Genomic DNA, 16,382 nt, shown 5'->3' with positions numbered 1-16,382 from the left:
TGCAGCTTTGCGGTGTTCTGTAACTCAATAGCTCCATAGCCGGATTCTCCACTCTCCCGACTATGGTAGAGGTCGTTGCACCCCTGGTGGGAGTTCTCTGGCGTTCTGATTCATGGAGGCTCAACCTATTACTCTTCCAGCTTTCCCAAGAGTCTGTTAACACTTATTTTTCTGTATTAAACTCTTCTGCTTGAATAACTGGAATGGCTTTTATTTTTCCACGGAACCCTGAAGAATACACGAGATAGTTGTTGGGCCAATGATGATCAAGACTGCTTTTTTTTCCTGACTGACTGGGTTTTAGATGTAAATGAGCCAACTAGAAGAAAGCCCAGCCCCGGGGCGCCTGGGTGGCTCAGTCGTTAAGCGTCTGCCTTCGGCTCAGGTCATGGTCCCAGGGTCCTGGGATGGAGCCCCGCATCGGGCTCCCTGCTCGGCGGGGAACCTGCTTCTCTCCCTCTCCCACTCCCCCTGCTTGTGTTCCCTCTCTCGCTGTCTCTCTCTCTGTCAAATAAATAAATACAAATCTTTAAAAAAAAAAAAAAAAAGAAAGCCCAGCCCCCACCTCAGTCCTTGGGGAGTTGGATCAGTGACCGCTCCAATACAAGGGAACAAAAGAAATGTTTCAGAAGAACTGAGTCAGAAGTTGGCTACACAGGGAGGGAGTTACTAGAGTTGGCATTCTCTCTCCATTTTTTTTGGAGGATACCCCTGAGACCCAACCACACTCCAGTCCCTACCCTCTACTGGTAGAACTTTGGCAGCTGAACCATATCCAAGAGGAGCTGTAAATACCACATCTGTCACTAGCTGCAGCCATCTGAAGAGGGGAAATGCCCCAGCTGTGGATGTCCTGCACTAGGCTGGGGGTGGGAACACAGGGCGAACACGCAGTGGATGTCATTTTTCACATAATACCTAAGAAATAAGCCTCTTTTCCTTTAAAGAGCCAAGTGTTAAGTGGTCAATTTAATTGGACCATGGGGGTAGGTCTAGGATTAAAAGACCCCATCTTTAATTCGTTCAGCTAGCTCAGACATATCTGAAGTACAAGATGCTCATCAACAAAGAACTGTATGTGTTTTTAAGATAAAGCACATGATGAGACAATATAATGTCATCATATACAATATATACAATTTTAGAGTCTGAAAAAGAGTATGTACCAAAATGTTAAAACTGGTGTATTTAGAAGAAAAGGCAATTGAAGATTTAAAAAAATTCCACCTAGATATACCTCGACTCTCTTGTCATTCCTGCTTCTTCCCTACTAACAAAACTCTGTCTCAAGTAGCAACAGGTTGCCAAAGGCCGGGGGACAAACTGCTCCACCCATCTCTTTGGCAGCACCGCATCCAAGGGTGACCCAGCTCTGTCCAAGAGACGTAGGGGGAAAGTGTCTTTGGGCTTCTGAAAGGTTCCGAAGAGCACAACGAGGAGAAAGTTCCTTTACCGCTGTCTACTTTGCTTCCTGCTGTGGCTTTGGACACTTATTTGAAGAAATGATGCTGGGCTGTAAGCAGCCACCTTGCAACACGGAGGCCAGCAGAACAAACAAACCTAAGGAAATCTTGATGACGTTTTGGCTGCCACCCAACTCCGGAGAGCCATTTCTCTCTAGACTTCTCGTTACAGGAGAACTAAACATGCTTACTGCTTATGCCACGGTCAGCCCAGCTTCCTGTTTCCCTTGTGCGGCTGCTCACTCTCCGCAGAAGCACTTTTCTGTCTGGCACCAAATGAATGCTTTACGTTCACTCTAATCTACAAACACCCTATTAAACGGCTACTATGACCTCATTTTTATAGAAAACAAATGAAACCAAGCTTAGGGAGGGTAAGTAATTTTCCCCAAAGTTACTGGTGGAGGTGGAGTCAAACCCAACCCTGGCTCTAGAACCCACACGGGTCACTCCACTCGCACAGTGAGAAAAATGAACAAGTCTGTAGTTCTCTCTTAGAATCGTACCAAAATGCCTACACGTAGATGCAGGTAGTAATAAATTTGCATACATTTGCACTCACGCATAATGAATTTTGACTTTAGGCTTTTTCCTCCCGTTATTTGCGTTGATTTGTTGGTAGAAATGTACGCTCCAGAGGCTTGGTCAAGAAAGCAGACTTGTTTCATCTTTTTTCCACACTTTCACTGATGACATCCATTCCGTGTATCGGGGACAGAAAGACCGGTCATGGGGACTCTGATGCATGGTCCTAATAGTCAATCCCCAAGATACCTGAAATGGAGAATGTGAAGGTGGTATGTGCTCTTCCTCGAGCTTCTTGGGAGAGCTGAAGACCGCAAAATACCAAAGAGCTAACGAGGCAGAGCCTTTGAGTTAGCCCAGAAAAGCCCAAGATTGTTTCTGAACCAAAGACACAGAAGAGAAAGAGGATTACAGTAGAGGCCCAGTGGCAGTGCATCGGCTATCTAGAAGAAGAAAGCACTGGAGCCCGGAGAACAAAGCTCAGCCTTCGACCCAATAGAACTTCCCTGGTTCATGTCTCCACAGAAGCCTTCCGTCTCTTACAAGAAGACACCAGAACAACACTACCAATGGAGCTCAGGAGAGCTCTTCGCTTCAGAAAGGCCAACGTTCAAGCCCCCCTCACTGCTGCTGGCTAGGCAGTTTGAGGGGCTCGGCATAGGAAAACCCCAGTCGTCATGAACGAAAAACAGACTCATGGGACAGAAAGGTGAGACTAAAGGAAGGCATATCCATCCCAAACCTCCGGGGCCACCTCCAAGTCAGGAGGAGGCACTCTTACTGAGCCTGTGTGGTCCACCGCTGGTGCACAGGCAGCTGGCTAAGCTCACAGCAAAAGGGGCTGTGACATTGGCCTCTAACGACCAGACACTGCTGCAGGCAGCCTTCCCTAACCTCTAAGATGTCCCCCACCGCCAAACCAGGGAAAAAACCCAGCCCTGTGGACAGGGGATGAGGGAAGAGAAGCTGCTCCTCCAGGAATGACACACTGGAAGGATCAAGAAGAGCATGATGATCTGGTAAAAGGAACAAGGTGACAGACCCATGGACTAAAGGCCACTGTGGCCAGCAGGGACTGGGATGCAGAGCTGGTGATGGTAGGACAGGACGTAGAGGGGGGCCTCTCAAATTCAAAGCTTTTGAGGGAGGAGGTCATCCGTCAAGTGTCAAAGAAGCCGCTGCGCAATAAATCCCTAGTTGCCGTCCTACAGGGTTGCTTTTCAGCAGTATTTGAGTGTGGTTATAATTCTGAGCGCGCACAGGCTTCTGTCGGGAAATATTTAAATGGAAGCCAAGAGTACTGCTAGTCATTGCAGGGCTTAGGGGTGGGGGATGAGTCCTGGGACCCCGATATCACCCAAAGGCAAGTGTAGGGTGCTAGGAGGAGTCTCTGAGTTCCCCTCTGGTAGAACCTACCACCAGCGCCTCACCGCAGCGAACAGGCAGCACTTGGCTAGCAGCACTCAGGAGAAAACGGGCAGAGAAGGGCCCAGACCCGCACCTTCAGAGCTTCCGGCCCTGGGGAACGGCACATGCAGTCAGGAGGCAGGGAGAGAGCAGCTCCAGTCACGTCTTCCGAGAGATTCTTGGCATCTCTATTTTGTTTGAAAACAGACTCAGGCAAAGGGAAGGGGAACTAACATTTATTGAGTGCCCACCGTGTTCATCCGGCCTTGTGCAAGGAGTTTTCATCTACGACATTCCATTTCATCCTCACACCAACCCTGTGAGGTAGGTATTATCCTCATTTTTGTCCCATGAGGAATATGAGGCTCAGAAAGGTTAGGTAGTTTGTCCAAGGTCATACAGCTAGTAACTGATGGAGCTGGGATTGAGCACTGAGTCCCAGACTGAAAAATTCCCTGCTCTCTCTCCAACGCTGCTTCTTGGGAAGGAGAAGGGAGCAAAAGCGGCAACCGTCCTTATGCTTCCTACCCTGAGAACAAGACAGTCAGCAAGAGGAGGAGCCTGGACTTTCCCACAGACCCTCCCCTCTCTACCTGGGGAGGGTACAGTCACTTGAAGAGATAAGACATAAATATAAAAATAAATAGAAGGGACAAGTCCCCCAGCAGCGAGGATGTGCAGGATCCACGCCGTGGGTAGGCCACTGTGCCGTTCCCAGCTGCCGTGGGAGGCAGCCACGTGGGCCCTGTGGGGAAAACTGGGACAATGGCTGCCAAAGGCTGGAGTGGGTGGGCTAAACAGGCCCTTTCTGGGTCGCACAGATTTGAGAACAAAACGTCTGGAGCAGGCAGCAGCCGTGGGCACAGTCACCATCATCCTCCATCTGCTCATTTTACCGGTGTTTGTGATCCAAGAGGGACTCAAAATCGGGGGAACAGACAAGTTTGTGCTTTATATGTCCCAGGACGGTCATCTCACCAGTCCGACTGTCCCCAAGGCCCACGGACACCAGCTCCTGCCAATCAACAGAGACAGCGATGAGAACCAAAACCACACAGCCCACCTACTCGGTCCTATGATTTTCACGTGATGATCCCAAGAACGCTTCTCCCTTAGTTAGCACAGACTCCTCAACACTCCTTACCTCTTAAGGAGCCCCTACTGTGACCCTACAGGCTCTCACCTGCAGAAAGGAACAGGCGGTTCCCATGGTCACATCTAGGGTCACCTTGCCCAGGAGGAGCTGCACCTTTCCTGACTTGCGGATGAGCAGCTTGCCAACCTGACCCTCTGTCAGGTCAGCCAGGGTACAAGCATTCTCTGCCAGCCTGGCTTCCTGTGGAGAGAATCAGAAGATGGAAACTGGGTAAGGAGCTGCTTCCTCCATCCTTCACGAATGACACCCTTTTCCAAAGGAAGGCAGCAGCAGCAGAGGTTAGAATGCGCTCCTCCAGAGGGCCTTTCCCCAGGGCTCCCTGCCATTGGCTGAACGACAAAACCCAAAGCAAACGAATGAACAAATGGACAAAATACTGCTAACGGCCGCAGATGAGTGATGGTACCTGAGAATTTATGTTCTCTCATTTGTGTATGTTCAAAATATTTCACTGGAAAAATGTAATAGGGGCTGAAGTACAAAGCCCCACGTCCCTTGTGGGTATTACTCTGACAATTCAGCTTGGGTGGCACACCTCTGCTTCCCCAACAGCTCACCATTTCCCTTCCTGGTCTCCCCGGCATTTTCACAGAACTCATTCCTAAGCATACCCGGTCTTTCTCCTGCTTTATAACCACCATCTGTCCATCCTCGCTCTGCACCTCTGTCTTGATAGGCTTGATGTCCTGAGTAGGCGGCTGGCCAGGGAGCGTGTCTGGCAGCTGAAGGAACAGCAGCTCTTCTTCCTGGATGAGGCTCAGCTCCCTGAGCAGCTCTGCCACAGATACGTCCTTTGGGAGGCCCGGGGTCTTTCTGGCTGTCCTAGGAGGAGCCTTCATCTTGGCCTCCTCCTCCTCATCTCGGGGCTCCTCTTTCACTGCCCAAGGTAACACAAATGGAAGAGCTATGAAGTGGCCATGTCGTTGTACGCAGCCCTTCATCCCCCTCTGCTTCACTGTCACTCAGCCACGAAGTGGAAGGGAATCACTGGTTATGAAGAAGGATCCAGGAGTTGTGTGTCTTATCTAAAAGGCTAGGCCCACGGATCCATGTCAGTACGAACCTCCTGAGAGTGAGAGTTCGGTGTCCCTGTTCGGGTCATGTATTTTACAGCTGGAATGGGGGAGGACCTGCTTCTGAATCTGGGAGGCTCATTCCTAGGGAGGATTCCTGGGGGGCAGCCACAGGGAAGGAGAGGAGACGTTAATGGACACAGAGTACCTTTCACAACAGGTACATCCACCTCCATGTCCTCTTCCTTGGGGCCAGCCAGCCAAGGTTTAACATCTGGCTCTTCATTCTCTTCCTTAAAAAGCCACCCTGAGTGAGCCAGCGGCAGCTGCACAGGCATGTTTCGAGTGTCATTCCTCAGCCCAGGGTCATCGATGAACTACCAGGGAAGAGTCAGCGGGTCACATGGTCTGGCTAGCATGCACACATACCTGGACTGCAGCCCACCTCACCCTTTTCTAACTGAAGATTCCTGCTGTTCACAGGCTTCCAGGACATCAGAGAGCTCTTCTTCCCCCCCAAGCCTGCCTCCCCAGAAGCCCATTCCTCCCGGCCTAGTGGTACCTACATCATCCTTCTCCAGCATGCGCAGGATCTGTTTCGTTTCTTCATCTGTCTCCCTCTTCTCTTTTTTGATGTTGATGATATGAGAAGGCCCCATGTCTGACACATCCACTGTCTTATCCCAGTTCCCTGTGGGAAATCACTCAGTTCACCAGAGGTACGGAAGAGGCCAACAGCAAGGAAAACTAAACTGGGAGCAGGGAGATTTTACTGCCCTTGCCCTTCTCTTGGGCAGTCTGGACTGAAATCCACTGATTCCTTCCTCCCAGAACCCCAGAAGCTTTGTACCCTTTTTCTTCATCATTTCAGCTGGACCCTGCTCAAAGATGGAGTGGGACTGGATCACTTCTGGGCGGCCCCGGCCCCGTCCATGCCCCTCTCGTTGTCGGTCTCTATCCCTGTCACGCTTCTCCTTCTTGATGGTTACTTCCTCCTTGGGCCTGGAAAAGAGAATGGAGTAAGGGAAACCACTCACTCACTCTGCCTCAGAGAACTGGTCTTACTCTTCCATACCACGCTACTCCACCTGAGTGGAGAATTAATGAGACAATAACTGTATCAGAAGAAGCAACCCCCAATCTTAAGTCTAGCACCTTTTCTATTTCCTTGATGGGGCAGTGTCCCTTCAGTTTGCTTTACTTTACCTTCTTCTTGAGAGTATATATTAGAACTACAACTCAAAAGTTGAATTACAGAGACTATCCCAAAATAGTGTTGCTTGAAAGCAAGAGGGTTGTAATACAAAAGAACGTAAGTGAAAATCTGACACGTTTTTGTCTAACCTAGTGGGTCTCAACTCCAGCTGTAAAAGATAATCATTCTGTTTCACTGCAAAAAAGTTAAATCACCACTGTCTAGAGATGGACTTCCAGGCATCAGTATTTTTTTTACCTTGCACATTAGAATCACCTGGGAGCCAGGGTCCAAAATCACTAGTGAAAAAAATTAATACACAAATTTAGATTTCTGAGCCACATACCCAGTTATTTCCCAAAAGACCCAAATTCAGAACAATAAGGGGAAAGTTTTTAGAAGGCCCAGCTACTTACTCTTCCTTGATTTTCCGACTGATGATATTTGGGGTGAAGGTTTTCTGAAAGTAAAATATGGGAGTCACTGATTTGGTAAGTTCTGATCCCAAAGTACAGAGAAAAATGAAAACTCTCAGAGGGCATCTTATATGGACCAAGACCACCATTCTATATTACCCACTGTTGTCAATGATTTACAGAGACAGACATGTACTTAAAAGGGACAAACATCTTGTCATGATAGCAGTGGACTTACACACAGAACAGGGCAGCAAAACCTATTTAAGCTAGCAGCCTCAGCTTCTGCCCTTTTTAAATAAGTTTGAAAATTTATTTGTCTAATCTCACTTCCTGTCATCAAACTGCTATAGAAACCATGGAGTATCATAGGAAAGAGCTCTAGCAGCAAAGCTCAAGTAGGAAGTCGGCCAGCACTCACAAACAGATGATACAGCTAGGCTGCCACCAGCATTTCCCAAGGCAAACAAGTCTTGAAAACTGGCTGTTTTGTGCTTCTATTACAGCCCCCCCTCCCCCCACTAAATTTCAAGGCTGTCCTTACATCTACAGTCATAAACACAACAGAAAAGGACAGAGCCTCCAGTGTCCTGCCTAGAATTCATTATACTCTAGATCACAGTCTGCCACTTTAATCCATGGCGAATACAGAACTCTCTAAAACTGCAGGCAAAGTTTATGCTTGCTGGCTTTCATGGGTTTCTTAAAGGTGTCCAAAACACATAAAAAAGGTAAATAAGCACTGCTCAAGTTGCTTGGGGAGTAATTAGGATTCTCTGCCCTTCAGCCATCTCTGAGAACCAGTCAACATCTTGTAACCAGTATCTAGACCTGAAGGTAGGCAGACTCCCCAGAATTTGTCAGCAAAGTCTGGGGGCGAGTTTTGTTAGGCCCAATACCAAGCCTGGCACACGGTAGGCCCTACGTGAACATCAGCTGAACCCCAGGGTCCTGGAATTCAAAGTAGTAGGGTTTCTTTAGAAAGGTGCCGTCTGGTACCTTCTTGACTCCTCCGAGGGTGAGATCCCTGGAGCGGATGGAGGGAAGGCGACCTGGAGTGAGTGGAGGCGCCGGCCGCCGCCCGATAAGCCCCCGTCCCCCAGAGAGGAGGGGGCGGGGACCTCCCGGAGCACTCGGCTCGCCCGCGGCGTTTCCTTGCGACATTTTGCCTGGCAGAAAAGAAGGAAAGGGGCAACAAAGTCACTCGAGGGGGCGGACACACGGACCCTGGGCGGAACACCACCCACGTGGCCTCCCGCCCCCCAGGCAGTGCGTCCCTTCCTTTCCACGTGGCAAGACTCCCCGGACCACCCAGTTAGAGCACTTGGCTCGCTCTCTGCCCAGGCCCCCGGCCAGGCACGAGGCAGAGACGCACCCCAGCGTACTCGGGCTGTGGCTCCACACCACGCGCCTCCCGACTTCACCTCCGCCGCGGCCCGCAGATTGTCCCGGGTCTCTGCGCCCGGCGGAAGTCTGCGTGGCAGGGCCCGGGGGCCGCCATCTTGCCGCGGGGCGGAAGTGAGGTCGGTGGGCGGGGCCGGGCCACAGTATTTATCCGGCGGCGCCTCGCTCCCCTCCGCCTTCTCTTCCCGGTTCTTCCCGGAGTCGGGAAAAGCTGGGTTGAGAGGGCGAAAATGGAAGAGGGGTCTGGTCTAGGTTACGCTGCGGTGCAGCGTTCGGGGGTCTTGGCCCGGGCCGAGGGGGTAGAGGCGCCCAGCTCTGGGTCCGCGGGCCGTGGCGGCCGCCACGACCCAGTATGGGGATTCGCCGTGGTGGAGCCTCTGGGAGCGGTGGGGTCGTGGCTCGGGACGGGGCGAGGGGCGCGGGGCGGAGAGCGAGACCCGGACTCAGAGTTGGGAAGTCCTGGGCCGGGCCGAGCCGCGGCTGTGGGCTCGGTGATGACCTTGGAGTGGTCACTGTACTCTGGGCTGCGGCCTCGTCCTCGCTTGGGGGTCCCTTCCCTGGACTGCTGGTGGGATCCTGGGGTGGGGCTGTGGGCGCAGCGCTAGGGCAGCAACAGCGGACTAATTGGGGGTGCCTAAGGGCACCCGCCCTGGGCTCCTTGCTGCGGACCCTCGTGTGCGCTCTCAGGGTTCTTGACTGCGGACCCCTGTGTGCGCTCTCGTTCCAAGCCCGGAACCGAAAAACGAAGTTTGCTCGATTGGGAGGGACGAATTTAAAGAACTTTTATGGTCATTCCTTCATTTGTAATTGAACATAAAAAAATGCCTTTACTGTTCTCCCCACCCCCAAACCATTTAAAAACCACTTAACATTGCGGAAAGTTTGAGGGGAGGAAAACATTTCTGCCACTCACTACTATTAAAACTTTTGCAGTGCAATCCCCTTGTAGAGCTGTCATTGTACCACAATTTTGAATCCTCCCTTTTGAAATAACATTTCTTTGTTGCTGTATCAAATGTGTAATTCTTGGGTCTATGTCATGATTTGCCTATTTTCCTATTTAGACACTTAGATTGTCTCCCCCCCCCCCCCCCCCCCCCCCTGTAAATAACGCTGTAGTGAACATCTGGTGCATTTAACATTTTTTTCTTCTTTTGGATTATATACCTAGGACAACCTTTCAGACTTGTGTAGGGGCCAAAAGAAGATGTACTTTGTTTTTTAAGTAAAATTTTTGAGATAATAGATACACATGCAGGTTTTTTAAAGATTTATTTATTTATTTATTTATTTTAGAGAGAAAGAGAGGGAGAGAGAGAATGAGCAGGGAGGCAGAGGGAGAGAGAATCACAAGCAGACTCCACGCTGAGCCCATTGACCCCCACGCTGGGCTTTATCTCTTGATCCTGAGATCGTGACCTGAGCGGAAACCAAGAGTCAGATGCTTAACAGACTGAGCCAGCCAAGTGCCCCAGATACTCATGTAGTTTTAAGAAATAATACAGAGATCTCAAGTTTTCCCCAATAGAAACATGTCCTAAAACTATGGTACAATATCACAACCAGAATATTGACATTGATACAGTAGAAATATAAAACATTTCCATCAATGCAAGGATCCCTTTTAGTTGCCTTTTTTTTTTTTTTTTAGATTTTATTTATTTATTTGACAGAGAGATAGAGAGAGAGGCAGGCAGAGGGAGAGGGAGAAGCAGACTCTCCACTGAGCAGGGAGCCCGACGTGGGGCTCGATCCCAGGACCCTGGGATCATGACCTGAGCCGAAGGCAGCTGCTTAACCGACTGAGCCACCCAGGTGCCCCCCTTTTAGTTGCCTTTTAATAGCCACACCTCTCTCTCTTCGGCCCACCCCTGGCAACAACTAATCTATTCTTCACTTTCATACTTCTGTTATTTCAAAAGTGGAACTCATTCAAAAATGGAATCATACAGTATGTGACTTCTTGGGATGACTTTTTTCACTCAGCATAATTCCCTGGAGATAATCCAAATTGTTGCATGTATCACTAGTTCGTTCCTTTTTATTACTAAGTATCCATGGTTTGTTTAACCATTTGTTCTTTGAAGGAAGTTGGGGTTGTTTCCAGTTTTTGGCTATTATGAATAAAGCTGCTATGAACACACATGTACCAGTTTTGTTTTTTACGAAGATACTTATTCACTCTAGAAAATTTGGAAAAATTTAATAAACACCCAGAAGGAAATGAAAGTCACCCATTACATACTTGAAGTTGTTTTTCTATGCATGTGGCTTTTTAAAAATTGAGGTGCTTTACATATGGTTCTATAATCTGCTTTTGTTTCTCTTAACAATATCCTATAAACATTTTTGGAGTTATCGAATATACTTCTAAGTTATAATTTTTAATGCCTAAATAGTATTCCACATTGTTGTCTTGCACCATAATTCCTTTAACCAGTTTCCTGTTAACCAGGAAACCAGTTTCCTTCCTGCAATCCTGATTGGATTTCTGCAAAATTTTTCACCCCAACAAGACTTAAATCAAGACTTCTATCTTTAACATTTGGGAGCTTGCTTCCTAACAACAGTTACTATAATTTCCCATTAAGAATATTCTCCAGTGTTCCCTCTAATTAGGCTAATATACTTTTGGCACCATTCTCCTTTCTTTTCTCTCTCTCTCTCTCTCTCTCTCTTTTTTTTTTTTAAGAGAGAGTGTGCACCCACACGGGGGTGGGGAGGTGAGGTGGGGGAGGGAGAGAGAGAATCTCCAGCAAACTCCCTGCTAAGGGCAGAGCTGCAGGCTTGGCACAGGGCTCAATCTCACGACCCTGAGATCATGACCTGAGCTGAAATCAAGAGTCAGAGGCTTATCTGACTGAGCCACCCAGATGCCCCACACCATTCTCCTTTCTTTATTTGCTCTAACACCTCCCCCTCTGTTTTCTTCCAAAGGGTGTATATTCTTTTATCTAGCCTCAAAAGAAACTAGTAAATCCTTACCAGCTGAACCCCATGTCATCGCATCTGTGATTCTAGCAGATCTTAATTGTTATTAATAACATTTTATTTCTACATATTTCATAGTAAAGGTGATAATCTTATTGTTGTCTGATAACTTAATGAAATCAATAATTAAACTCTTAAGAGCAAATATAGTTTTTTTTGTTCTAAATGCAGAATTCAGAAGGTGTAAACAGATTCTGTCAAGACTGTTTCTGTGAAATCTTGTTGGGCATTGGGAATACTAAATGAATAAGAAACTGTTTTGAATATGTGTCAGTAGAAGAAAAGGAATGTGTGGTATGAAAATGCTATCCAAGCTCAAGCCATTACATGTTCTCTATGAGTAATTTCTCCTGATTTGTTTGCATCATTTTGCAGGCCATTATTTGCTGGTTCCTTCTCATCTCCTTGACCTCGGAACACTGAAGAACCCTAGGATTCAGTCCTCAGAACTCTTCCCTTTTTTCTTTATACTTACTCCTTTGGCTCTGTTTCAGTTTCTCAGCTTCAAACCCTGTGCTGAATGCTGATGACTCCTCAGTGCTTATCTCAATATGGACCTCTCTGAACACCAATGTGTATTTCTGCCTGTCCCACCCTTCCACTTGGATGTCTACAAGGCATCTCAAACCTACATCCACATTCAAACTTTTGATTCCCTCCTCAACCTACTTCGAAATGTTCCCCATCTCGGTACGTGGCAACCCCATCCTTCTAGCCATTCAAGTCAAAATTTTGCAGTTATTCTTCACTCCTGTCTTTTCCTCATGTGACACATCCAGTACATCAGCTTTTCCAGAATCTTACCACTTCTCACCACATTCACTGACATGCCATCCTGGGCCTGGCCATCATCTCTTCTTCTTCTTCTTCTTCTTCTCCTCCTCCTCCTCCTCCTCCTCTTTCTCTGCCCCTTCCCCCTCCCCCTCCTTCTCCTTCTCCTTCTCCTTCTTCTTCTTCTTTTGCTACGATTATTTTAATAGCCTCCTAACTGACCTCCCTGCTTCCACCTGGGTCCCGTCAGTTTAGTTGTAACATAGCATAATTAACGTATTTCACATCAGGTGACATCTCTGCTCTCGACTTCCCAGAAGCTTCCCATTTCAGAGTAGAAACCAGAGAATTTAGACTGGCCTATACAAGCCCTACCTAATCTGTCCCTCCACCCACCATCTATCTGTCCTTAACTCCTACCACACACCCCTCACTCACTCTGCTCCAACTGCACCTGTCCCTTGCTCTATCCAGAACAATCTGGCATGCTCCCTCTTCAGGGCCTCTGTACCTGCTACCTGGAATGCCCTTCCCCCATGTAATTCTGCGTGGCTGTCCTCCTCTCTTCAATAATTTTCTTTTCTTTATCCCAAAGTCACTTTTTCAAGGAGGCCTTCTTTGATGGCATTATTAAAAATTGTAACCTCCCCCATGACACTCCGTATTCCTATTTACTGACCTCTTTTTCTCTGTGACACTATCACCTAATAGACTCTAGAGTTTGTTTGTCTCTCCATCTTCCCCCCCACCAGAAAGAAAGCCCCAAAGGAGCAGGGACTTATTTTCCTCCTTCACTACAGTATCCTCACTGCCTGAAACAATACCCGACACAGAGTAAGCACCCAATAAATTTTTGTTGAATGAACGAATGAATTCCAGTTTGTGTTGAGACCAAGTAGCAAATCCAGATGTGCATTAGAGAAATAAAAGGGTGTATTGTTTCCAGGTGGATTGTACAAGTGATTTAACTTTAGCACCACTGATGTAAAGGCCATCCCTGCATTGCACATGTCCATATGTCTTCTCTATAGGTTCTCTGTATGCAGGTTGCTTAATGCAGTAAGTAAATAAGTAAGCAAATACTGAGCGAGTGGAGGGAAGGCTTTGTGTCCTGGCGGCAGTTTGTGTATCCGTTACGTTTAAGTCTTGTCGCTGGTGTCTTGCCAACAAGTGCCCAGTGGTATTCCATAGCTTCTACATCGTGCTCTTCCCCTCTGGGTATAGCTCGGTGACTATTCCGGTGCCGTGGAGTCATTCTATCAGTCCTTCCACTTCTTACTGGGCTTGTGATTCTTTCTTCATTGTTCTTGGTCTTTGTCCCTTCAAGTTTCTTTTTGCCCCTCCAGCATTTCATTAGTGTCTCTTCTATAGCTTTTCAGTGTGCTTTTCCCATCTTAAGGTTGTTAAATATTTAAGTAAAAAACAGCTAAAAAAACTTTAGAAGTTCAAAGTAGTGAGGGTTGTAAGAGGTCTAAATATAATTTCAAAACGATAAATCAAATAAGCACTGAGAAATCCGTACAGTTCTTATACACAGTCACTGCCCACTCTTGTCGTTGCCAACACATGTAAATGAACAAAGTGGTTTTGATGAGCTGTCTGGATGTGTCTGCATTCATTGGCCCTGGAAATCCCCGCACTTAGCTCAACCATGAGGAAATACAGGTAAACATTTTGAGTCTATAAAATCCACAAACAGTATTAAGACTGTAGGTCTTTTTCACTTACAGCTTCTATCTACTGCCTCACAGTCTATTTGCTCTATGTCCTTCTACCATGAAGAACCCAGCCCTTGTACTCAGACATGATTTTGAACATAGTCTTGCCTCTTATGGGCTGAGTCTCATTTCCCACCACCAACTCTTTTAAGATAAGGTTGATAGTTCCACCTCTCAAGGCTGTGGTGAGAATCCCATTCATAGGGTCTTGGTGTTTAACAATAAAATAATAAAATTAATAATAATGGTAAAATTGCTTTTGTTATTATTGTAATCATACTCTAGATATAATACTAAATGTGGAAACTTCCAGGCATGCACAAAAGTGCAGGGAATAGCTTATTGGATCTCCAAGTACCCAGCTTCAACAGTTATCTGTGGCCATGCCAATCTTGTTTCACCTGTCCATGCTAAAGATTTTATTTATTTATTTGACAGAGAGAGATACAGAGAGAGAGGGAACAGAAGCAGGGGGAGAGGGAGAGGGAGAAGCAGGTTTCCCGCGGAGCAGGGAGCCCAATGCCGGGCTGGATCCCAGGACCCTGGGATCATGACCTGAGTCGAAGGCAGACGCTTAACGACTGAGCCACCCAGGCGCCCCTCCAGATTATTTTTAAATAGGTCACAGATATCATGTCATTCACTCATAAATATTATAGTATGTATCTCTGAAGGATATTCTTTTTTAAAATAACCATAAAATATCATTATCAGAGTATCATTCTTAAATACTATCAAATACCCCCTTAGTATTCAAATTGCCCAATTGTCACATAGGGTTTTCTTTTTTTAACAGTTTAGGTCAGTATCCAAATAAGGTCTATACCCTTGAATATTTTATTGGAGATATAATTAAGGTGTGGGCAGAGTTTTGCTGTAAGATTGTCCATTGCAGTGTTGTCTAGAATGGAGAAAATGCAAAATATTCATTGTAGATTAGGGGATTGGAGTATGACCTGACAATAGAACCATACACAGCAATTTAAAACAATACTGTAGAAAGACTATGTAATGAACAGAAAAGGTATTGGTAAGTGAAAAAGGCAGGTTATAAAACAGTATTTACATTTTCTATTTTTGTTAATAAAATATATATCTGAATGGTGGGGGAAATGAATGATTTTCTCTCTTCAATTTTAGAATCAAAATTTCTCATCTTTCGGGGCGCCTGGGTGGCTCAGTCGTTACGCGTCTGCCTTCGGCTCAGGTCATGATCCCAGCGTCCTGGGATCGAGCCCCGCATCGGGCTCCCTGCTCCGCGGGAAGCCTGCTTCTCCCTCTCCCACTCCCCCTGCTTGTGTTCCCTTTCTCGCTGTCTCTCTCTGTAAAATAAATAAAATCTTTTAAAAAAAAAATTTCTCATCTTTCGATTGTGATCATGTATTCCTTGTGTAATAAAAAGCTATTAAAAATAAAACTGCAGCAGAAGGGCATCTGGGCGGTTGTCTGGTTTCACATAGCATTCGTTCTATTTGAGTTGTTAAGCTCTCTTCTCCCCATGTGTTTTCTCATGTGATTTGAAGAGCAGTCCTCAGAGGTAGGAAGCAGCAGAAGCCCTGACAGGGTCTGTGCCTTCCCCTGAGGCTATCACACAGCTCCACAAAAGCGCATTCAGTTGGCTACTGTTCACCCTTGGGACACATGATCTCATGCGCACTCCGCGTGCCATCCTGGGAAGGTGGGAGGCAGAGCTGTGCTAGGACACGTCTTCCTTTTAAGGGGGGAACCGAGTCTCAGAGAACCTGACTTTTGCTCACACCAACCCTCAGGTTAGTTGTAGGGCCAAGTTTTGGTCCAGATGTCTGATGCTGGCCATAACCATGAGACTACGTTTTGCATCCCTTCAAAATTGCAACATTTCAGTGTAGGTGTGCGAGGGGCAGGACCTACTTATGTTTGGCCAAGGGAGTGCTTAATCCTGTCTCAGTGTAATGCACCATGCTGCATTCTGTGGTTCAGGATCTGACCAAACTTGCTTGGGTTCTCCACACCCATTTAGGGAAGGATTGGCTTCTGCTTGTCTTTGCTTTCTGTAAAATATTCACGTTTTGTCCACTGTCACCTCCTCTAACCTTTGCTGCTTGCTGATGTCTGCAGCCCCCAAGTCCCTCTCGGTGAGTGTCCCTTGCACTCAGCTCATGCCTTCTATGGCACTCTGAGCCCTCAGCCAGAACCTGAGAGGTCCGCCCGCTGCCCCTGCACCAAGCCCTCCCCACCCCCCACCATGTTCCTGCTTCCACAGTCCCCTCTTGGCTGTGCTCTGGCTGGACTCCAGCTGGTTCTGACTCCTCCTTCTCTGAATCCTTATCTGTACCCTGCAATT

At 47.3% G+C, this 16,382-nt stretch overlaps 1 protein-coding gene across 2 annotated transcripts; it reads right to left on the bottom strand.

Annotated features, from left to right (window-relative positions):
• Positions 1-3,615: 3,615 nt before the first annotated feature.
• Positions 3,616-8,675, bottom strand: POLR3D (RNA polymerase III subunit D). Of its 2 annotated transcripts, none has more exons than XM_021698864.1 (9): positions 8,551-8,675; positions 8,175-8,344; positions 7,176-7,219; positions 6,415-6,566; positions 6,131-6,255; positions 5,773-5,941; positions 5,163-5,428; positions 4,579-4,731; positions 3,616-4,410 (listed from the first exon to the last, which is right to left on the bottom strand). In XM_021698864.1, exons 2-9 carry the CDS (start codon positions 8,337-8,339, stop codon positions 4,288-4,290), a joined length of 1,197 nt encoding a protein of 398 aa, XP_021554539.1. In that variant the 5' UTR covers positions 8,340-8,344; positions 8,551-8,675; the 3' UTR covers positions 3,616-4,287. The 2 variants fall into 2 exon arrangements, with proteins under 2 accessions (XP_021554539.1, XP_021554540.1); XM_021698865.1 differs by having other exon boundaries at positions 8,561-8,675.
• Between the last annotated feature and the right edge of the window lie 7,707 nt (positions 8,676-16,382).

Source organism: Neomonachus schauinslandi, chromosome 2 (genome assembly GCF_002201575.2).
Source record: "Neomonachus schauinslandi chromosome 2, ASM220157v2, whole genome shotgun sequence".
Taxonomy (NCBI): domain Eukaryota; kingdom Metazoa; phylum Chordata; class Mammalia; order Carnivora; family Phocidae; genus Neomonachus; species Neomonachus schauinslandi.
The sequence above is the reverse complement of the archived record's forward strand: the minus strand, read 5'-3'. Positions and strand labels throughout refer to the sequence as shown.

Excerpts from the sequence above, each read along its gene's own strand:
- POLR3D (XM_021698864.1), bottom strand. The coding sequence starts at position 8,339 with ATGTCGCAAGGAAACGCCGCGGGCGAGCCGAGTGCTCCGGGAGGTCCC. Across the intron at positions 7,220-8,174 it reads CCCTCGGAGGAGTCAAGAAG|AAAACCTTCACCCCAAATAT; the intron begins GTACCAGACGGC and ends TTTTACTTTCAG. Across the intron at positions 5,429-5,772 it reads GGATGTACCTGTTGTGAAAG|TGAAAGAGGAGCCCCGAGAT; the intron begins GTACTCTGTGTC and ends TACCTTGGGCAG.